General features: G+C 47.5%; 1 protein-coding gene across 1 annotated transcript; it reads left to right on the plus strand.

Moving 5' to 3' along the window:
- Positions 1 to 5,494: 5,494 nt before the first annotated feature.
- Positions 5,495 to 23,198, plus strand: LOC149330717 (uncharacterized). The gene is made up of 6 exons (XM_089559487.1): positions 5,495 to 5,585; positions 6,247 to 6,312; positions 10,488 to 10,772; positions 13,660 to 13,799; positions 15,256 to 15,546; positions 21,174 to 23,198. The coding sequence occupies exons 1-6, from the start codon at positions 5,495 to 5,497 to the stop codon at positions 22,752 to 22,754; spliced, it is 2,454 nt and encodes an 817-aa protein (XP_089415613.1). The 3' UTR covers positions 22,755 to 23,198.
- The last annotated feature ends 729 nt before the right edge of the window (positions 23,199 to 23,927 follow it).

A 23,927-nucleotide genomic window follows, 5' to 3' on the forward strand; every position in this document is an offset into this window, starting at 1 on the left:
TTCTGCATATATGGGTATGTAGGCAGAACCTTGGCGACAGAGGAGTGCATGCGTGGGAAGAATGTCTTAAAGCTACCGCATTGTACTCTTAAGGGTAGTTTGAGCTTTATGTTATGGTGAAACAAAGAACAATGTCCGTGTCTGCGGAGTAATACGCGAAGAGGACTCCAGGCTTATGAAGGGACCCTCTATAGTGATCGCGTCGTGCACTTAAGGCGGAGCCTAAATGTACAGCCTTTGTCAAAAGTTCGGAGCCCAGGGAGTTTCCTTCTGATGCACACTGTGTGGTTTGCATCTCCGGCGCTCCAAATTTCTTGAAGGTAATATGATTTCTGGTCCTGCCTCCTCCAATAGGTAAGGCTGCCACGAATGTTACAGGAGTTCCACTGCGAGGCTTAAAAGCAAACCCCCTGGGCTCTAAACATTTGACAACGAGTGTACATACTACGGTCTTGTTCGTGGTTCCTTCGGCGATAGTGCAGTCATCCACACCCCTGTCTAGAGGGCTTGAACAGCCCACCAGGGAATGCCCTTGCGTCATTTAGGAGTAGCCTAGGGCTCAAAACAAGACCTCATTGAGCATTCACATTGCCACGGATTGTGTTTAACTCCTCCTGTCTTTGAAAACTGTATGGGGTCCACCAGGCAGCAGCGACTTTATAAATGCGCATGAGAGTGCGCCCTTCGACTGCTTTAGACAGGTCTGTGGACGAATGTACATTGCACGCTGGGCGAGCGGATTATCGTGCTGCTGATTCATACTGCGCGTTTCGCGGGTGCCTACGGTAGAGGAACGGACTAGGGTCAGTACCTTCCTCGCTGATCTCGTCCTCGTCGACGTCAGTGTGAACCATCTCGGATCCTGGTCTGCAGCGGTCCGCCTTGAGACAGTGCGTTCAGGGCTGTTCTTCTTCTACTTCCTCCACCACAGCGTGTCAGTTTCTCGTGCTATTCAGTTGACGGTAATGATGATGAAAACATTTTTCATCGCACCTAAAATTGTTGGTCGATCCGTCCCTTACACCCCTATGCTTTATTCTCGTCGGTCGTAGATGAGGTGCGTAAGGTATTATATCGAATTTTCCGTGAACGGACCCGTCTGTTTTTCTGATAACATCTCGACTGGTACTATTACTACTGGGGCTCAGAAAATTTCAGCCATCTCGTTTGTCTTTCCAAAGCTGCACACAAGTATCCGCAAGTGCGCACAGCAGTGCCCACCAGCAGACGTTAATCCGTGGCGCAAGTGTCAGTGACGTTCTCTGCACCATCTATCCTGGAGCAGCGAGCAGGGGCGGATGCTAGTCGCTGCTCGCCGAGCCTGGGCACCCATCACGACCCTATTTCAAAAGACACGCTCTTAGAATCCATCAATTCATTCATCCATCCATCCAGGCTACGGAAATGGCGTCGGTTTGGAATGAAAATCTTTTTGTCGCACCTCAGCCAGCCGCTCACAGGCCAAGCCAACACCACTAGCTTAGTTTCTCACTCCCCTGGTTCTTTCCTGTGCACACGGCAACCCTCCTGGTACATCCGGAAAGTTCGGAAAGGCGTCGCAGTGAAGAGGAGGAGGATTGTTTTAAATGTCGGCACTAGGGCATTCTGAGAAGGGACATTCTGAGTCACCCATTCTGGCCAAGCTTCCAGCGTGCTCATAGGCTACAAAAATTGTCATGTACTCCTTTTTTCGCCCTCGCCTGGAGAAAAATTTATCGTGACATCTGTATCAAAATGTGATCCAGGACGTTATGAGTACATCATCTTCCACGCCCATCGATATCCCATGACCCCATATAGAGCAATTTCGAGACCACCCGCACTTCGCCTCAGATGTCGCAAAGACAAAAGTTGCCCCGCACGGGTCAGCTCCTAAAGTGAATCAGTCTGTCTGGGTAGCTTGTGAACGTAGGAGTCTGCGGTTATGACACAGTACTCCGCTGAGGCCGTTAACCGATATAGTGTCAGGCATCTGTTTTGTTAAAAATATGCTACCCTCCGATGAACATATGGTGCAGACGGATGTACTGTCACCCAGAGTTGGACACCCTGAGTTTGGCTGCACTGCCGGGAAAATTTTTAACCCCATTTTCTGTACAAAAAATGCGCCCATTCTTCCCGCGCAAAGCTCAGCATAGCCAGGATGAGGCAATTACAAAAAGGGATCGATGGAGCTGTGCACTTTAAAACCCCACATGCAAGAACTGGAGGTAGGTTCCAAAGATGACTCAAGCTTATGAAGTGTCAGACACTTTTCAATAGCTCTCTGACATAGTTCTCTACGCGGCACTGCAGAAGGATAAGGCCTTGGTGAAGCAGTCCAGACAGCGCGGTATTAAGGTACAGCCTTTGTCAAAAGTTTGGAGCCCAGGGGGTTTTCTTTTGAGCCACACTGTGTCGTTCTTAATGGATCTCAAGCGCTCCAAATTTTCTGGACATGAGAAGATTTCTGGTACTGCCTCCTGCAATAGGTAGGACTTCCGTGAATGTTCCTTGAGTCCCAGTATAAAGCTTAGAAGTGAACCCCCTGGGCTCTAAACTTTTGACAAAGACTGTACATTTGGTAGCGTCAGGTTTTCAATCTGCCTTCAGCCGGCCTCGTGGAAATTTCTCGTTCAGGATGTCCATCAGCTTTTCATAATGAAGGAGGCGGAGCAGCTTGCTCATGTGGTTGTCTAGGCACCGGCTGGCGCCGGTCTGTCGGCTGCCCGCCGGAGCGATGAGGAGTGGCTGTTGTGGCCCCGCTGACCAGTAGCTCCAAAGCTGTGCCTCCTGCACCCTGGACTGTCTTCTTCCGGTACTCGCTGAGGTCAGAGACCTCGGCCAGCGGTTTCTCGCCACTGCTCGGCCGGCCATCGGCAGGCCACAGGAGCGACGAAGTGGTTGAGCACGGTGATGACCCCGGCCGCCAGCAGTTCGAAGGCTGTGCCCGCTGCCCCGTAGACGCCCATGTACTCGGGATGTCTCGGGGAAGCGGGAGCGGACAGCTTGCGGGCACCGTCGTTGCTGGGCGATGAGGTTGTCCACTGTCGACGGCGATGGCCAGGTGGCGTGGCTGATCGCATGCGACCACGCCGCGAACAGGGGACGGGGCTCCTGGACTTCCGTGGACCTCTAGGCGTCGCGCTGGAAGTCTCAGTCCGGGAGCGCGGCTCAGAAGAGGCGACCGTTCTCTGCCGAGGATTCTTCTTCTCTGTCGCGTGCTGCCGCGTGTCGTCCCCGTTTCTGTTTCTTCCTTTTGGGCCCCAGCACTGGCACGCGCCACAAGATCAAGAATAGCCACAATGGACTTGTGCGACGTCTTTGTCGTGAAAATCGGCAACATTTATAGGAAATTTATGCACTTTTGCATTTGAGAACCTTTCGCGAACTGCTCGCAATAGCTTTTCGCAACTTGTTGAGCGAATCGGAGCGAGCGTTTGTGCATTGACTTGTGCGAGGCCCCTTGTCATATACCGTATTGTTCCAAGTTAATTACTGTACTCATACATGTCGGTAACTTCCAGGATTTGATATTTGGAAAACAAATGACTTGATGGAGATGTTTTATGGATAACAGTTGAAGCTGCCTTTCTGCAATATTAAAACTTGAATTGAGTTTCTTCTTGAAACTTGACTTCTCCTACAAGTGGCCGACATTGCGACCGCAAGGTTTGGTAGTCGGGCCTTTCGTGATACACGGGTAAGTTCCGTGACAAAAAAACTTTCGCCCTTTCTTGGACAAATTTTAAAGCATTAAACGTATAGCAGACGAAGCCCGCGATCCAAAACGGTGCCACTCGAGGCGGCGACACCCGTTATTCGACCAAATTATTCGATAAAGTTTAAATAAATAGCAGCGCCGAACCCGTGCAGAGGAGGTTGCGCTTCGGAGGGTCCGGGTCGGAGTTGCCCTAACTCCAGCCGTGACACGAAAGTCGCCGCAATTTGAAGGTGTATATCCCCGCCCCGGGTGTCCAGTCTGCAAGAACCGAAATCTTGAGGCCGACATTCACCACCTGCTGTGGGTTTGCCCGGCGTTGAAGCCGACAAGAATTCGTCACCTGGCGGCAGCGGTTCTTTCGCCCGATAATAGTGCTTCATACACCGCTAGGACACAAGGACCTCATCATCGTTCACTGCTCGATTTTATTAGATCAGCGAACCTTTTCTCATTTATTTATACATCCTCATCAATCATTACATACCGTTTTATGCCCTGAGGCAATCAACATCGCATTAAAAAGAAAACCGAAGTATAACTTCGTGCATATAAAAAGGCCTAAATTAGAATATGCGGACCTCATTTCGAGTCCGTAACAAAACAATTTAATCAACAAAATTTAGCGAACACAAAATTTGGCCCTACGCTTCATGTATTCAGTGTACACCCGTTGCTCCAGCGTGTCCGAATTAAGAAAAAAAAAGCAAACCTAGAGATGCTATCGCAGCGCAAGGTAACCACCAGAATGAAATTTATTTACTTCTTCTACCACAATCACTTTAAACTAAACCGAATGCATTACAATAAATAACCTTGCAGGCACTCGTCCCGAATAATTCACAGGAAAACTATACAGCAGCCTATTAGCTGCATTAACTCGCCTAAGAACTCATTATTCGCATTTCTGATTGCTCATTGGAACAAATTATCGGAAGGCATAGTTACGGAAAACGCAGCGAGCTATGGAAAGCAAAATTTGATAGGTGTAACGTTAAAAGATCGGAATCGGGCGGAGTGGGTGAGAGAACAAACGCGGGTTGATGACATCCTGGTCGAAATCAAGAGGAAGAAATGGATTGGGCAGGGCATGTAATGCGAAGGAAGGGTATCCATTGGTCCTTCAGGGCAACGGAGTGGATTCCAAGAGAAGGCAAGCGTAGCAGGGGGCGGCAGAAAGTTAGGTGGGCGGATGGGATTAAGAAGTTTGCGGGGATACGGTGGCCGCAACTGGCAAAGGACAGGGTTGATTGGAGAGACATGGGAGAGGCCTTTGCCCTGCTGTGGGTCTGTAGTAAGGCTGACGATGATGATGATGATGATAGTTAGTAGTACATGTATAGAAATATTTGCCAATAAAATTAAGGACCTTGGCTGTTCCTAGTTGTGAGATCCATGGCCTTTTATTTATTTTGGCTTGCAATATGTGGCAGTTTGTTTTTCGCTGCACACGTGGCACGATAATTTGTTGTGGCTACCAATCAATCTTTTTCATAAGTTTGTCAAGAAATATGTCAGTATTGTATCTTTTTTTTTCTCTGTATCCCCCACTCCTGCATGGGCCCGAGATGGGCCTGCAGTATATGAAAATAAAGTGGGTGTCACCGCCTTGAGTGGCGGCGCTGGCATCGGAGTGCCCTTAGCAAGGTATCATCATCATTGAGAAGCGCTTGCATAGGAAGCGCCTCGCGTGACATCGCGCCAACACAGCCAACCGCTGCGCGAGCTGCTGCCTCTGCGACCCCCACCGTCCTACGAGGCTGTCTGGACTGAACCGGGACCCCGTTCTTCGCAATGGATGTGTCGCAGAACCATGATTCGTCCCAGGGCCTCGACCCCCATGCAGACGGGTCAGGGAAGAAGAAGAGACGGAAGAAGAAGGAAAGTGAGTAGGCCTGTTCTGTCTGGCAAGCCTGTGAGCCGTTCGCGGAACACTTGTGGCGACGTTTGCTTTTAGTACACACTTTATTCCTACTTTGGCCTCGGCCGCAACTTTTTCCACTGAAAGACGCTGATAACAATTATTGCTTTGTAATCCTTTGAGCTAATTTCTCATTCGTTCAGCGTGGCCCCGCCGCGGTGGCTCAGTGGTTACGGCGCTCGGCTGCTGACCCGAAAGACACGGGTTCGATCCCGGCCGCGGCGGCCGAATTTCGATGAAGGCGAAATTCTAGAGGCCCGTGTACTGTGCGATGTCAGTGCAATCTGAAGAACCCCAGGTGGTCGAAATTTCGGCAGCCCTTCTCTACGGCGTCCCTCATAGCCTGAGTTGCTTCGGGACGTTAAACCCATTAAACCAAACCAAACCATTCGTTCAGCGTGTAATTGTTTCTGCTTTCTGTTGTGCCCTGCGTTGTCAAAAACAAGCTAACGACCTTGCAAAGGACTTGTGCTTGAGGAGACGCCTGTGCACTTCCTAGCTGAGCCAGGAGCACCTCTTTCGTCTGCTGAGGTGGCAGTAGCTTTGCCTGGTCAGTGTACTGGACATAAAGCGGTCGAATACGAAGGTAGTGTCTTACCTAATGATTCCTCTCGCCTTTTTCAAGGTCCCGGTGGTCCCAGCCCAGAGGCTAAAGAAGAGGTCGATCGGAGCAAAGCGGCGACGCCTGGTGGTACGTAATAACCCTTGCTCCCTCACACCATCCAAGCTCTTCAGCACTGCACTTATTGCTCGCTGCCTGAAAAAGGAAAAAAAAGAAACTATGGGGGCGCTTTAACTCACCTTAGGCTTGGAATGGGATAGCACTAGATTTCACATCTGTCGGTCCATGAAACGCTTTATTCGGACTACTGGCTGCAGTAGCAAGCATCTGCAGCACTGTGACGCTGCTGACATTGCTCAACTTACTCATCACAAGGTCACGTGACTTCTCTCGACCAATAACTACTTCAATTGCCGCCAGTCAAGGTGGACCGTTTGCTCGCTATCCGGCGGTCACCTGCCACGGGGGGCAGGTTTCGATGACGTCACAAGGTCACTTGACCTCTCTCGACCAGTCAGGTTGGCTTATTAGGTTGGGTTGTGATGACGTCAGAATGTCACTTGAGTTTTTTCGACCAATCAGCGAAGTTAGCGACACCGGACGTCGGCGGAGATATGGTGTGGCAACTCTAATGCTATCGCATCAAAAGCAACTCACAACATTTCATGACAGTTATTGTTGTCGTCCTCCGTGCTCATCGTTTATTCCGCTTAGTTCTCCTGGGGCGTTGGATGTTCAAGAAGCCTTTGTCCTTCAGTAGATCCGACTATGCAGAGATGGATGCGCTGAGCATAAGTGCGAAAGCAGTGACAACAAAAGGTAAATGGTGATAGTCCTGATGCTGATAATAGCGATACCACTAAACATATTAAACCGATGGACATTAGCAGAGTAACTTGAGAGAGTGGACGAGAAACAACGGACGCCCGGCGTGTGCTACCTTTGTCAAGAATTGTAAGTTGAGACAATATCATTTGCATTCTCACGCGTTTCAAGTAAGTTTGACGCGGATCACGAGGAAACATGCGCACAACCCACCCTGGAGGAAGATTCCTGGTTATTCGACGAGCAAAATGGCGTCTTGTGCTGTGTTGTTCTTCCTTCGTCCCGTGTCTAGCTCTGTTTTACCTACATATGTACCAACTTGCCCAAGCCTCCGCCTTAACAGAGAAAAATGGGTCCGTCCTCAGTGCTAACTCTAAGATAAAAGCGCATTTATATTCAGTCATATTTTATTACTGCTTTCAGTGGCCAATCAAATCATTTCAGCATAATCATGAGAGACCTCGTAGCGACGCTGAATCCTCCTAGCCGCACAGGCCAACCGCGGAAGCATGCTATGCGACGTCCAAGTCAGCCCCGTATTTGAGGCAATCTTGGAGAAAGCCGCTGTGTTCCTTACTGAACTTGGAGGAAATTATTCCATAACTATTCGAAAACTTGAAAACGAATTTGATTTGTTTCAAATAACTTTGAACATTCAGTATTTGATTTGTTCAACGAACAGTGTGGAATGAAACTCGATTCGGTGATCGAAACTTTAGAATATCCGCACACCTTTGAAGTTAGCGCTTGTCTCTGTCTTTTCGTTCGTCCTATCTTCTTTTGTGCGCCATTTTTTTTTTTGTTCTTAAGGTAAGCAACTTCACGCAGAGTTCTGGCACCGACCTGGTATAAATGCTCATAAGTTTATTAAAAGATACTTAGGCGGAGTGATGAGACTTGCAAGCTTCTAGCGGTGTGTAGGAGTCTGCGAACTGTAGTCAAAAATGCGCTGAGACCCTACAAACAAGCAGAACATCCTTATAGCATTAATGCGTGTGAGGAAGTGAATCTTGTCTAAAGGTGAGAGCTAGAATGCTGCTTCTTACGACGCGAGATTGTTTACCAACTAGCCGCTGAGTTTTCGAAACAACACTAAACATCTCATCTAAATTAGCCTCGTACATCTCTTACAGCGGATGAGAGTAAAAGTAAGTTTGTTCTATTTATACATTTAGCTGTGCACTTAATTCACAAGGTCACTTGTGAAGCGTTTGCGTCACATGGCAATAGAATTCAAAAGAAAAATAATTGTCTTCATGTTATCACGGCGCATTAATTACTATGTTCAATAAATCCGGATATATATTTCTTTCATGGCTTCATTGAAAGCAGGAAGGCTGTATTGAAGTATGAAATCTGTGTTTAAACTTTTTGCAGTTTAAACAATGGCATGGTTCGGCGTGTTTTTGGTAAAAGAAAAAAAAATGTCGACTGTCCTCTCTCTGTTCCGTAACGCGTGAAACTCGGTAAACGCTGTCGCAGTGCTGCTGGTTATCTCTTGATAATCATAAGACATACAGGGAAATCCAAGATCTAGGGACTTTTTCCTAGGGATCTAGGCTGCCAAACCGATCACAACGGGTACACTGTCACGTCCCTGGAACTGCCCAAGCGTGCAGCTAATTGGGCCAATACTGGAAACGTATTGGCAAAGGCCGGTTCTGCAAAGGACCAGTGTTAAACCATCCATTTACAATACTAGGACAATTACCTGTGCTGCCTGGGAAGGGTAACGTGACCGTGAATATGAATGTCACATGAGCGGATGCTGACGGTGTATCCAACGGGGAGGTTGCCGTAATATAGTTTTCGCTGTAAAAAAAAAGACCAAAACATATGTTCGAAACGTTAGCGCATAGAAACTATTAAAGTACCACGTGACCTTTTTTTTATCCTTCTCTTTATTTGTTAGGAAAGAGGCACAAGTCGAAAGGCTGGAAACGTAAGTCCTCGATTCATTGTTTTTATGACGATGGTGATGATGACATTGTTTTTATAGTTGCATTGAGGAATTAAAATGCTCCGGAAAGTGCCTTGTCTAAACAGGCGCATTACAACTGAGTATAAACCGTAAGAATGGCGCCGTTTCCAGTTCTACGGCATGATGCTTAGCTCTCGGGAAGGCGGTGCTGCGCATTCGTTATCTCAGACGCAAACAGCGATAAGCATCTGGTCACACTAATCCTGACAGCTCTAGCCAAACTCCCGTGGGCTCCTGAAAGGCGTGAGAGACGCATTTGATAGGTGGAAATCAGGACTCTGTTCGTTTTACATAAGACGCGCATGCTTTAATAAACTCCCACTCTACCTTTTACCGCTTTTTAACTCATAGTATATTTATATGCTGCACCCCGATATCTCCTCTCCCAGTTTCGGTGGGAAAATATTCGAGAAGTGTCAACTTGTTGAACTCCCAAACAAGATGCAAAGAATGCGTCCGTACAAGCCGTAGCTGCTTTCTCCTTATAAAGAAGCTGAAATGTTTTTTGAGAATTCGAGGTTATTCAAGAATTTCAATCTGTGAAGCTTCTAGGGAAAGCATGCAAAGTATTTTTGCCCTAGCATTCAAAATGGTGAAATAATCGTAAATTAAAATCATGACGATATTCAGGCTTCTCCTCATTGCATTTGAGAATGCGGGAAAAATCGTAGTCACGTCATTACCACAGAAAATTTCAGATGTCCGCTGCCTTCGCCAGCCTGCTGCTGTGCGCCATCCGATGCCGCCAAATAATGCCAAACGCAACGCCGTCATACGTGACGTCATTATCGGGGCCTCTACCCGGCGCCGCTCACTGCAGAGAAGCCTGAGCGCCGACTCCACTTTATTCGGTGATTACGCCACCACTTCAAGTGGTAGCGCAAAATTATATTGCAGGCTTCAGCTGCTTGTTTCACACATTCGGGCCTTTTAAACTCATCGAATTCTAAAACCACTTCTATTGCCCTTTAAAGGGACACTCACGACAAATTGACGTTGGCCTGGGTCGGTGGGGTACGGCTTGCTCATCACAAAGAGACCAATCTCGCCGAGAGCGGAGCGGACAATGTGGTTTGAAGACATGTGACCGAGACTGGACATGCGGGTTCAGTGGGAACTTCTTCTTTTACAGGGAAGCATCAGGATCACCAAGCCGCCGCAGCCCCGGATCCCAACCAGGAAAACGCCGAAGGAGGTGGTAACAATTTCTGGATCTCATTTTTAGAGGCGTGTGGTCAAAATACAATTCGGAAGGCGGTTGGCCTTTCGCCGCGGCCTTCATGCCTGTCCAGCTAGCAGCATTGTCAAGACCGCTTCGGTTTATTCACAGAGTTACGCAGGCTTGTATTGAATTTGTTTGAATTATTTCATCACCACCTGCCATGGTGGCCAGGTTGCACCTACCCCCCGTGGCCTGCGTTTTCGTGACATGGACGGCCGGACGCCGGCTTTTCTCGTGAAGAGAACCTCTGATGATATCGCGTCAATCTTCTTTTAGCAGTGTCGCCTGTGGGTCAGGAAGAGGCCCGAGAAGAGCAGGTGGGCGGAGAGCACAGCATCCACAAGCAGCCACCGGATGACCGTAAGTCCACCTTTTCTTGTACACTTGTACAAGAAAAGGTGGAACCGCATGGAGAACAGGAACTGCCGGGGCAGCAAGCCCAGCAGGAGCAGCAGCGACCCGACAAACAGGAACCTCAGAAGGGAACACAGGAGGAACAGCAGAGAGACCAGCTACGAGAACCAGGTCAGCTGAAGCAACCAGAGGCAGTTGGTGGTCCCGGTAAGTGTCGAAGGCTGTGGACGTAGAGAACGACTAAAATGAATACGAGGGGCAAGGATCAAAGAAGGGCGTCGCGTACGGAGTAATAAATCTGATGCCTAAGTGAGACTGTGGCAGAAGTAATGAAAAAGAAAACGAAGTGGCCTTCAACATCTCCAGCCACACTCGGAGCACCCGAGAGGTATAAAAAAAAATGCGTGAAAATACCAACCACGGAGGCTCAGTGGCAAAAGGCGATCGTCTACCGAGCCGGAGTAGCCGGGTTCGAACCCGACCGCGGCGGCCGCGTTTCAATGGAGTCGGAACGCAAAAGGCGCTCGTGTGCTGTGCGATATCAGTGCACGTTAAAGATCCCCAGGTGGGCGAAATTATTCCGGAGACCTCCACTACAGCACCTCTTTCTTTCACTCCCACCTTCCTCTGTTCCCTTCCGATGCGGTTCAGGTGTCCACCGAGATATGTGAGACATGTACTGCGCCATTTCCTTTGCTCTAAGATCAAGATCAACTGCGTAAAAAGAGGCAGGAACGTTCTGACGGTCGAAGACCAACAGAAACTGCACCGCCATCGTTTTTTCGTGCTGTGTTTTGAAATTCACGACGTGAACCAAAAAGCCCTTCAGAAATCACTGCATGCTATTAAGAGAAACGGTGTAGGATGAGTTTGGACCCCTCAAACAGTAAAACTCATTGATCAACCAACCATCATTCAGTAATTTTAGCGATAAAATTGACTGCTGTAAGTGGTAAGTGAACGTTGCATAACTGCTGCACCTCTGACCTCAATGTCAGTATATATGCGCCACAGGTTTGTTTTTTTTCCTAGTTTTAGGCAGCACAGAGCTGAGATTCGACTTTAAAGCAGATAACCTAATATGTCTCCTGAAAGCAGGATTGACAGGTGGTTAAAAAAAAGTTACTATTTATTCCCCTCATCAGACCCGTGTACTGTGCGATGTCAGTGCGCATTACAGAACCCCAGCTGGTCGAAATTTCCGGAGCCCTTCACTACGGCGTCCCTCATAGCCTGAGTCGCTTTGGGACGTTAAGCACCCATAGATCATAAACATCTACACGGTGGGATTACCGAAGATGCCACTTTTACGAGTGCCATTGCTGTTCGTTGGATACATTATTACGCTACGTGTTTCATAGCTTCGGTGCAAGTAGTCATCGTGAAATTGGAAAACGCGTTCAACGACGCTGTCGAATGAGCAGAAGTTTCTCTGGTCTCAAAAGTTAATTTTTATGATTAAAGCTTCCTTGAAGAGTGCGTTCGCTATCCGCTTACCCGCACCTCATAATTTGCAAAGAATTTTTGCCTTTACGGACTTAGAAGTTTTAACTAGGGTATAATAAAAGTTGCACTCTTCTTTTTATTGATCACGTTTCAGATGGCAAAGGGAAATCTGAAGAGGTTGGAAATTTTTGTGTTTCCGAAAAAAAAATTCCTCCACGTAAGCATGTAACTCCTTCATTTCTCTTGCTGCTAACCCCTCATGATCTTTTCGCAGTCCCACGCTTTCAGTATCAGATTAACACGAAGCTTCTTATTATTCTACATGTGTTTAGTCTCACTAATCTCGTAGCATATGGTTTTTATAATCATTCTGATTATTTTAGGGCACTAGTCCCACTAAATTAAAGTCTTCCCCATTTGATACATTCCTCAAGGAAAAAGTGGCTGTTATTGCTAAACATATATGTTAGTATATTTGAATACGGTTTGGTGAACGAAAATAGGAAGCATAATCCCAGCACCTTGTGTCTTGCCAACACTCACGTATGCGTTCGAAACCCGGTAAATGACGAAGAAGCTTGAAAAAGAACGCACTGAGCGAAGAAAAGAAAACTAAGGTAACACAGCGCGTATTACCGAAAAAAAAAAGAAAAATTGATATTAAATGTATTCTAGCAGAAATGAACAGGAATAAACTTACTTGGCCGGGATATGTGATGCTGTGAATGTATAACCGATGTCCAGTTATGACAAAATAACCATACTCCTCCACACCGTATACCACACCAATGGGTCTTACACTACCACGTTTTAAGGAAGGGACAGGCTCATCAAGAAAAATATGCGAAAGGCGCCAACAGCCACTGAGAGCAAGAAACACATATCAGACTGTTTCCAAAGGTGATGTAAATGAAAGTGCGAAAGCAGCAGAATATTTTGTAGATGGGAGGTAATTTCTAGAAAGTAGAAGAAAAACAACCACATTCAGCAGGAGAGATCCGAATCCGCAACCTCCGCAAGTCGCGTACGGGGCTCTATCAAACGATCTGCGGCGGCGACTTTCTTACCTTGTACTTTCGAGTCTACTTGTGTTGAGTGTTGCGCAACCTTGACAGAGTTCGCAAGTGCCGCCTTCAGCCATATCGGCGGGTGTGGAGTGTCTCGTCATAGCCAGGTGTCCTGTCTTGTCTTCTACTTCCTGATAAATTACTTCCGCTCTAGGAAATGAATACTAGCGGGGATTTTTGAGCTTGTTGGTACATAGTTCCAGTACACTGTAGCGTAGCAAAAGAGGAGGACACAAGAGACGGGAGACGAACACCACGAGCGCTAACTTCCAACAAATTTCCAATAAATGTGATGCTTCAGGAGAATAAAATTTGTTGGAAGTTAGCGCTCGTGGTGTTCGTCACTCGTCTCTTGTGTCCTCGTCTTTTGCTGCGCTACAGTGTATTGGAAATGATCACGCTATTAGTGTCAAAGATCAACGCCCCTATTTAAATAATTCCTCTATTTTTTCTCTGGTTTCAGTCACTGTAGGTTTCTTTAATATATCCACCGTACAAGCCCCCTATATACTTGTTTTCGCCCACCATAACATGCGCTATATACTCGTTTTGGCCCACTCCCAACATTATTATTCCCACAGGCACTCTCTCCCTACTTCCCGGACCCGAGGCGATATTGGCGGTTTTCCTCTTCTCCTCCCTGGGCATCCCTCTCAGTGTTCTGGTCTTCAGGATGTTCCCCAGGCCTTCCAACCGTTGCCTCAACCCAGCCTGTAATGAGGTGAGCGCACTCTAACAGTCCATTTTATTTCACACCATGTGCTGGTGATCTTCTGCCATAGGAAAAGGCACCGCCGATGGCGTCTTCATATGTTACCCCGAGAAACTTTTGGACAGCGCTGATGCAATCACTTAAATCGCCAACGTGGTTTCCTGCCCTATGTTGAACTATAAGTGTGTAATTCGAGTGGTCTTGCTAAATGTACTATCGGAGAGAAAAGTGCCTAAGACACGCGATTGATAACGAAGCTATATGCATTTGATGTCGATCGCGATTGGATGACGATTGATTGTTTGTTATCATCCGATGGTTGCAGGTTTGTTATCAGCCGATGGTTGCAGATCACACCGGTGGAGATGAAACTAGGCTTTGGACTATATAATGTGGGCTAGTGAAATAAGCCGAACAAGAAAGCACCTCGCACATATAAGCCAATATCATCAGTCACGCTTCCTGGAGAATTTTGTCCCCTGTAATATGTCTAAAGTGGACTCTCTGGTGTTATACAAAGGGGAAGCCTGTTGGCGCAGGCTAGGGAGAGATTACAACCAGCAATTTGTTGTTACAGAGTGATCCCGCCAGGCACAGGAAAATGCGATTTGAAGATCAGTGCCCCAGGTAATTATTTTGTACGTTAACTTAACGTAGTTAATGGTAGTGGAGGAATGAGCCTTGTCGCACTGGTGGCCGATTCATGCAATGCTACCAATTATGCCATAATCGGGCCGTTCTAGATTTTAAAAAATGTACTGAACGAAGACGCGTCTTCGCGCATCGCGTATCATTGTAACCTGGGGAGAGATAGTTTCAGACTAAATTTGCCAGCATCTATATGAAGGCGGATAAGGGAGCTTGCGGTATATAAAATTCGTCTTCGGCCCATCATCTCAGGGATGAAAATGGCGTGTATTTGCCTACATTGCTATTACGTTATGCCAGGAACTTAATCCTGGCATAACACGGTCTCTTCCGCTAAACTCATTTTTGACAGGTGTCGGTGCCACATGATGTTTCCTTTTGTGTTGTGTTCATTGTGTATTGCTTGAATTTATTAGTTACAGCCAATCTTTAACATTGTTCGCGCTATGTATGCAAACATGCTAGATGTTTTTTTGTGTATCCCAGCCATTTTTACATCAATTGTTAGCCCCACTCCTGCAATAGTCCCAGTACGCGCTGCAGTACGCAAAATTAAATCAAATTAATGACTTCCCATCCACCCCACTTTATTTCACGCACTACTGCGTGTATACAGACAAATCCTGGCCAGTACTACCTTTAACATGGGTTGGTCCGGACCAAAAGTTCGAAACTTGATGGTGTGTACTAACACCCATTGCACCGCGTACTCTACTCACTCAACGCGCAGAGTTCGTTCGACCATGTATTCCGACTCAGCAAGAGCAATTCATTACGTCCTGAACGTGTTTTTTTTTTGTGTGTGTGTGACGTCCAGGTGCTCGGCTACCTGGAGGCCATCGTGGACAAGCGCGTGAAGCCGTGTCACGACTTCTACCGACACGTTTGCGGGCATTGGCTTCCTAAAGTGTCGCAGACTCCCGCCACCTCCTCTTCGTCTTTCATGGCTGAAGTACTGCGCAACTACACCGCCAGAAGACACCGCGAGATGATGGCGAGGACAGCGCTGGCAGAGCCCGCCGATGCCGTGTCCCTGTACTACAGCCACTGCGTCAACTACCTGGGTACCCCGAGGAGTCTCCAGGACGTCGTAAACAAGGTCTTCGAGGTAACAGGACCACTATGTGTTCTGTCGCCCAAAACGCCTTGTCCTGTAGTGAAAGCAGTCTTCTCATCATCATCAGCCTGACTACGCCCACTGCAAGGCAAAGGCCTCTCCCATGTCTCTCCAATCAACCCTCTCCTTTACCAGTTGCGGCCACCCTGTAATCTCATCCGCCCACTTAACTTTCTGCCGCCGCCTGCTATGCTTGCCTTCTCTTGGAATCCACCCCCTTACCCTTAAGTACCAATGGTTGTCTTGTCTTCGCATTACATGCCTTGTCCAAGCCCATTTCTTACTCTTGATTTTGACTAGCATGACCGTAACCCGCGTTTGTTCTCTCACCCACTCCTCCCGCTTCCGGTCTCTTAACGTTACACCTACTATTTTTCTTTCCATAGCTCGCTGCGTTGTCCTTAACTTAAGCTGAACCCTCTTTGTTAGCCTCCATGTTTCTGCCCCAAAGGTGAGCACCGGTGAGATACAGCTGTTGTGTATTTTTCTCTTGGGGGATATTAGATTCATCAAGTGCTTACGGTTTTACTGCCAAGCCTTAACAAAATCTCGAACGCAAGCAAACGTTATCATTCGTTTCATGGGTTTAAGAAGCCTTCCAGCAAGTTTCCGTCGCAGGCTTTGAGTGGAACATAGCATTCAGAGAAGCCGCTCGGGATTTCCACCCGCATCGAGTAAAGTCAAGATGCAGTTGACCCAGTTATTTTGACGTCACCGAATCCAGTGCTTGTTCTTAGGAACAACCAGCGTCTTTTACGTGCCTCCTCTTTGACAGCGGCTGCATGGCGTTGTCGACGCAGTCCAACTGCTCATCCCGAGGTGCTTCAGTTGGCCCGCCAAGAGCTGTTGTACACTCAAAGTGCCCCTGCGTTTACATCTTCCGCCGGGGCTACGTCCCAACCAGGTGGCAGGAATTTCAGTGCGTTTTTTAGCCATTTCAGGAGTATTGCTCAGTCGGTCATTCTAGTCGATCGCAATGTCGTTTCCGCAGCCCCATTTTTAGCAGGCTTGCCGCAGGTTTCCACTGAACTCCATGACGGCCTTCTGGCTGTGCCAACAACAGATTAAATCAAGGAGGCGTTGGACTCCATGAAACGAGGCTCAGCGCCTGGTCCAGACGGCCTTCCTGTGGAGTTCTATTTAGAATTTTGGGATATTGTGGGCCCTATTTTCTCGGAAGTATTAAAAATATGCTTTACTGAGCACGTATTTCCTGAATCATTCAAAAGAGGCCGCATTGTTCTTATTCCTAAAAAGTCTCCTATGTCGACATGTCCGGCAGATTGGCGCCCTATCACACTGCTAAATTCAGATTACAAAGTATTAGCAAAATTACTCGTTCGTCGTCTACGAGCTCTCCTCCCGTCACTTATTTCCTGCCACCAGGTTTGCTCCATTCCAGGCCGTGAAATACATAGTTTATCTTCTGTAACGCGAGATATCCTAGCGTATACTTTACGACGGCGCGCACAGGGCCTTCTTGTTTCTCTTGATCAGGAAAAGGCGTTCGACTTCTTAGAACACGAGTACATTTACGGGATGCTGGTTGCTTTCGGCTTCCCACCTTCTTTCGTGCTTCTCATTAAAGAGATGTACAGAGATATTTCAAGCACTCTGTTCCTCGATGGCCGGGAAAGTACCGCATTTGATGTTCGCCGCGGCGTCCGTGAAGGTTGTCCGCTCTCCCCCCTTTTGTTTGTCTTAGCATTAGAGCCTTTCCTCTTGGCAGTCAATCGCCACTCCTTTATTAGAGGTCTGGCTTTGCCAGGCAGCGAAGCGGTACGCGTCACTGCTTATGCAGACGACATCACTCTGTACTTAGCTGATGAACGCAGCCTGCTTGAAACTTTAAATGTTTTCCGTGAGTACGCCTCCTTGTCTGGGGCTGCTCTTAATTACTCGAAGAGTTGTTACTTTTTTGTGGGGTCTTCCCAGACTCGTATTACATCTTCAATACCTTTGCAGTGGTGCGCGCATGTGCGCATTTTAGGTGTGACCTACGACTTTGCTGGAATATGGAATGGTGTGTGGTCTTCGGTCGTCGAAGACATTACAGCTCGTGTGCGAAGGGCGCAGACATTCGAGTTGCCTCTGCTTGAGAGGCGCTACCTGGTTCAGTCCGTCATACTTGGTGCCTTCTGGTACCTCTGCTATACTGTTAAACCACCCCTCCGTGTCATAAGGCGAGTGCAGACTACAATTTTTTCGTTCTTTTGGTCAGGCGGAACCGATACAATTTTTTCGTTCTTTTGGTCAGGCGGAACCGAGCTTGTGGCCCGTGCTGTTCTTGGACAACCACGGGAGAGAGGAGGGTTTGCCTTTCCAAATTTGTCCGTCACGTCCTCGCTGTTAGCGTTGAAGAGTATTTTGCGTATCCTGCTAGGAAACGCGTCTCCGGCGCGAATCCTGGCTCGGTACTTTTTGGGCCCTTCTTTACGCTTTTTGGATCCGGCGGCCCCTGTTAATCATGGACCCCAGTCAGAGCAACCCACCGCTTTCTACGCTTCATCAGTGGCCTTTTACAGGCATGTAAGAGCAGTAGCACCTGCTGTCAACATCGTTGCAGACCGTGTGGTGGACATTATGGGCACGCTATTGTTACCTGTTGTGCCGGCGTCTCGCCGCTCACCTATGCGCCGCGTTCAGTGGGCGCGTTTAGCGTCGACACCTCTCCCAGATCATCTGCGTGACTTTGTCTGGAAACTTGGCTGGGCAGTGCTCCCTACTTGTGATCGGTTAGAGCGGTGGGGTGTGTTACGCTCCAGTACCTGTCCGAATTGCCCGCTCCCGGAATCTAATCGCCACGCTACAGTCACCTGTGTTGTAGCGCGTGTCTTTTGGCGCGCGGTTCATGCGGGATTTCGTGGGCAGGGCATTTCGTGCTTCGTCTCCCGCGGCCGCTTCCCCAGCGGCCGTTTTGGTCGCCTGTTAATAGTTGCAGGTCTTTTTAGTTTATGGCGCAGTCGATGCGCCGCGGTCGCTAGTGGCTTTCGACGCCGCGCTGTGTGGCCAATTCTCGGCCGTCTCCGACGGGAGCTGATCAGTTTTTTGTCCGAGGAACTCTTTTTCTTGGGTGAGGAAGAGTTTCTCCGACAATGGTCATGCCAATTTATTTCTGTTAATAACGGTCGTCTTGTCTTGGTTTTTAGGCCAAACTGGCGCTAAGGTCAACTTTTCAATGTTTCAATGTCTAATTATCGACTTTTCGCTCTTCTGTCAATCGGTATATATGCATTCCTATTTTACATTGCCCATTCCTGTTAGTTACTTAGAAATGTTTATGGTACCTCTTTAATTGGCTTACCTTACATGCTTAGTGTCATGTGTTTTTGTAAATGTGAATGTATCTTGTAACCTTGGCATGTGTACATATGTAAATAAATTTTTTCTAAACACCAGCGCTTGTCGGCGACGCCGTCATGACCAGTATTTCGGTAGACCAGGTTCGCTAGTTGACCATTACGTCAAGGTACACTTCAAGGCTGGCGCGGAACGAGATCGGAGCTGCTGGTACAAAAGCATTTGTAATTACTAATGCTGCACACAGGTGTATTGAGCTCATCTGCATGATCACTATGCCCATGGGCCTCTAGCAAGGCAAAGAAAAAAGGACATACAAAAACTTTGTGTCCGTACCCTTTTAACAATGCACTAACGGACATCCTTCACGCATCTTCCGGAGCAGTCTATGCAGATGGCAATGGGTGGGCATCATTGTAGAATGAGAAGGTAGGCGCCAGGGTGAAGTCATCTATAGTAGAAAGGAAAGAGTAAGCCAGCGAGAAGGAAGCGAGGAAAGAACTCAGGAGCGATGAAGCGCATATTCTACAGAGGATGTCGACCACAGGGAATAGGTAGATAACCGCATTCGAACAGGCTAAGTAATATGCACGGGCAGCTGCTTTTGAGTAGCAGTTTTATTTCAAGTTCTCCGGCAGAGTGCGCGCTGTGCAGCAGTTTGGAGCAGATATTAACATCTTCTCTTGGGTCCCTCAGTGCCTAGTTCATAGTTTTCTTTAATGACCTAACGTAAGAAGCACTATAAACGCTATGCATTTTAACTCATTGAACTTTATCATTCCCTTTATTGGAGTTCTAATGTTAAGGCTATAAAGCCTTTAATGGCTCATACTGCCATCCGTTAACAAAGCGTGTCACACGCGTTTAACTCGGGAACTAAAAAGGATAGAAGAAAATTGAAGGTTGCTTCAGATTGAGGAGGAAAACATGAGCCTAGAAGCCAAGTTTAATGACTAGATTAATTAGTTAATTATATGCAAAAATGTCGGAATTGCGTCGAAATAACGCGTACGTTGATAATCGCCACGGGAGCGGTGTGACGTCACATCTACCGGAAGTGGTCACGGCATAGTGAAAATTGTTTGGTTTATTGGTTTATTGGCGCTTAACATCCCAAAGCGACTCAGGCTATGAGGGACATAGTGAAAAATTGTCACAGGATGGTCGGAAAAACGTTGAATTTGCAACAAATTAGATGGAGAAATGTGTAATTAAGCGTAATTAACACCTAAGATTCCCGAAAGATGTAAAAGATTTGTATCGATATAGCCACGGGAACGGTGTGACGTCACATCCACCGGAAGTCGTCACGCCATATATAGTGTCCTCGGCTTTCGCCTCTCAACACTTTAGTTGCCAAAGTGCCCGCGCAATTTTTATATATGGCGGATGTGAGAATCCTGGCTCTTCCCCGCCACTAGAGACAACGTTGGACTACTGGAACAGCTTGGAATCTCTTCTTATATGTTTACCTCTCTCGTCAAGAATCATAAAGGAATTAGAGCTCTACCTAGGTTTCCGTAAAACTCAAAAGCATGAAAAGCTTTGAGGCAGTGATTGTGCTATACTAAGCCGCATGACCATCGTCTCCGTTTCTGGAAGGTAGGCAGTGCGTGTTTGTTATACTGTTGTTTTGTTGTTTTGCTGTTTCTTGGCAACAGCATTTACATGTGTATATCCGAGCTCGCAAAAGCGTCGGTTCATACGCAACACCCTGGTATTCCGCCTTACTGCGTCCCTTCTTTTTGCGCTATTTTGGTGCCGTTGTCGTGAAGTAGCCGTTCTTAAGTCGTACAGGTGGTATCGAACGACAGGCCTGTTCACAATGGGAGTCAGTCTCCTGTTGTTAACGAGGTTCATGTGTGGTAGACGTAACATCGAAACATTTCTTCAGTGGTCGGTGTTTCGCATTCACCTTCTATACAAGTTATGTGTGCATGTGATCAAACCAAGACGGAAAGAGATATAAGGGATTGAAACTATTGGAGTTTCTCCGAGATCTGTGACCGGAACTCAAAGCCAGTATATCGGTTGTTAGCCGATGGTTCCACGTGACACTTGTGAAGGTGGAAGTCGCATTCATATGCTGCGATGTGTGGCAGAGAAATGAAGTTATCGCTTGCAGACGTTGCGGCTAGTGTCCTTTTCGGGTGCCTTGGAGACTTTTTGTCCCCGATAATACATGATCACAGTTACGTAAATAGGAAGAACTTGTACTGTGTGTACTTGGTATTTATAGCAAAACTGAGCATGCGAGCATACGCATCTCAATTGAAGCGCGCTTCGTTGCACTCAAATAAAACTTGCTTTCTCCGCAGGTCTCAGATACAAAGGCACTAACGTGGCTCGGGATGTCCTCAGACCAGATATTCTCTCAGCTGCTTCGACTGTCGTTCGTGTACAGGCTTCACGCGCTCTTCAAGATCACTACCGGAAAAATAGAGAACAAGATCTACTTAGGAATAGGCAGGTGCACTTCATTCAAACAGCGACTACCGAAAGCGGCGAACAAAGATAACAAAGATCACAGCTACCTTCAGACCGTACTCAAAGCCGTCGGAGGCAAGAACGTCAGTGAAGCGGTAATCGCATCTTGCTCGGACCTCGACGACAGTATAGGGCTTAATGACACACACCGACCAGGCTCCAGTACTCCCCTGGCACCGGCATCAAACACCGACTGCGCCGAGTTTCCGCCCGTGAAATGGGTTCAAGAGACGAGCTCCCAAAGCGAACTGAAGCTGTCCAATGGCACAGATGTCTTGGCTAGAGATTTCAATGGTACATGCAGCGACCTCCGATCTGTCCTATTGCATGAGGTGCCACTAGTGAAAGCCCTGTACCCTCTGGCATTGTTAGTGGTAAACTTTCTGAAGCTAGACTTAATGCATACCTCAGAATCAAAAGCCGACACCGAGTTGGTCCAGAAGATCTGCCACCAAGACACTATGGCCACATTCAAGCGCCTGTGGCTGCCAGCTTTAACAACGGTGCTGTCTATATTTCCAACTACTGGCCAAACAGTGGGCGACTACTTCACTGCAATACTTAATACTACCCAGCAAAAGGCGTCGATTCTTCTGAAGTGGATGAGCGATGCGGATCGTGTCATTGCACTGTCTAAGGTGAAAGAAATGCACATAACGACATTCAGTAACGGCAGTCTTTCTGGAGAGGAGATCGACAACAGCAGATACAATCCGAGCTTCGGCATGCGAGAGGGCGACTGGATCTACAACAAGCTGAACGTGCTGAGGAGAACGAAGCTTGCTGACGACGTCGACGAAGACTCCACGATACCAGAAGACGAGCAGTTCTCCGAAACGGTGGAGGTCCAGCTCTTGGGAGACATCGAAACGAACACCGTGGCTGTCCCCCATATGTTCGCTGTGCCTCCGCTCTTTTTCGACGTCGTTTCGCGAGGCAGCTACGTCAACCTCGCGACGCTGGGCTTCCAGATTGCCCGAAAGGTGGCGTCGCTGATCTTCAGGACCAGTGCTGGACCCTGGTGGTCGACCGAGGCAGCCAGCAGTTACAAAGCGGCGCGTACGTGTTACGCCAACTACTCCGCCCCTTTCCACGGGTCACTGAGCGACGCAGAGTTTGACGAGGCATTTGAAGCGGCACTGGCGATGAAAGTTGCCTTTGAAGCCAGGTCTGTGCTTGGAGCGGCTGGTCCAAAAAGCGAAGCCTTTTTCTCATCGGAGCAGCTGTTTTTCAAGCGGGCGTGCCTTTCGCTCTGTGCTGGTGCAAAGCCGAGCGAGGATATTAATTCTCTCGATAACGATACAGCTTCAGCCGCTTGTACCCTCGCCGTCTCCAGCATGCCAGAATTTCACAAGGCATTTGGCTGCGGCGATGCTGACCAAATGACGCAGCCGTTGCGGTGCAAAATTTAGATTTCGTTTCATCTCAACGGCCGAACAGAAAGGACTGGTCCGCATCATTTTCGGCGGTAAAATCTTATATATTTTTCGACCGCAACCATTGAAAATAGGGCGATGCAATGAGTCAGATTTTCGCAGCACCATTTTGGTATACTTTGCGCCACAGGGCAAAATTAACATAGTCAAGTCCATGGACGTATCAAGTCGCGCCTTTCTATCGAGGTTCTACATTGCTCTATTACTTTTTTTTTCATTTCGTTCAAGCATCCAATTTCAACGTAGAGAAAATACATTATGTCTGTATGAGGAATACACAGCGTTCACATTCTGAATGTTGTACATTGTGCAACTCTCACTCACGCTATATCGGCCGGAATGTCAAGCGCCTGATACAAAACATGCACTATCGTCCATGACAAGGCTTGAGCAACTATTTATAATCGCTTACAGCTTTTATCGGACTGATCCCAAATTGTGGCAAGCTCTGAAGGTTCTCGCTTGCTTTTGCCTGGAGTTGTCGTCCCCCTTTCGGTAAAATGCGAAAATAAACGTGAATTTCTCGCTAAAGCTTCCATGCTGTTTGTTGAGGTTGGTGTTCCAGCGTTATTGCTACACGCGAAGGCAGCACCTATAAATGTTCTCGGGCATGTCGTGGTGCTGTCGTCTACGGCGCATGCAGAGGCCTATAAGTATGGTCTATCGATTTTTCCATAATATTCTTACGCTATTGCCTTCTTTAGATATTTCGTATTGTCTATTCATAGTAAGCACGTTGTGCTCTAAGCGGTGCAGGCTGGGGCCTATTATTCTTAATTCATTTTTACTCGCCCACCCTAAGTTTCTTTCTATTTGTAGTATATACACTATGTCTAACAAATGTCTATAAGAAGTCTACTAAAATTGTATGACCATAAATTTAGATTGTTGAATCTGTGTTGTTTAAGGACTATAGTTTATACGATTTGCCTACATAGTCTGTATGCTAGACAAAAGTCTATGGACAGTCTACAGACTTCCTAAAAAACTTTTGTAAGAGAACCCACTCGTTAAAGAATTGCACGGCGATTTCGTCGTCGAGAGCTGCGAAAGGAGTGAAACCCGTTGTACAACACGTTTAGCACATTATAGCACGGCACCTTCTCAAAAACGCTCTTATTCTAGGCGTGCGTGCGTTACTCCGCTGAT

Source organism: Amblyomma mixtum, chromosome 9 (assembly GCF_055824585.1).
Source record: "Amblyomma mixtum isolate Tamu chromosome 9, ASM5582458v1, whole genome shotgun sequence".
Taxonomy (NCBI): domain Eukaryota; kingdom Metazoa; phylum Arthropoda; class Arachnida; order Ixodida; family Ixodidae; genus Amblyomma; species Amblyomma mixtum.

Coding starts and splice junctions, on each gene's coding strand:
- LOC149330717 (XM_089559487.1), top strand. CDS start 5,495: ATGGATGTGTCGCAGAACCATGATTCGTCCCAGGGCCTCGACCCCCAT. Junction 6,313..10,487: donor CAAAGCGGCGACGCCTGGTG/GTACGTAATAAC, acceptor ATCTTCTTTTAG/CAGTGTCGCCTGTGGGTCAG. Junction 10,773..13,659: donor AGAGGCAGTTGGTGGTCCCG/GTAAGTGTCGAA, acceptor TTATTCCCACAG/GCACTCTCTCCCTACTTCCC.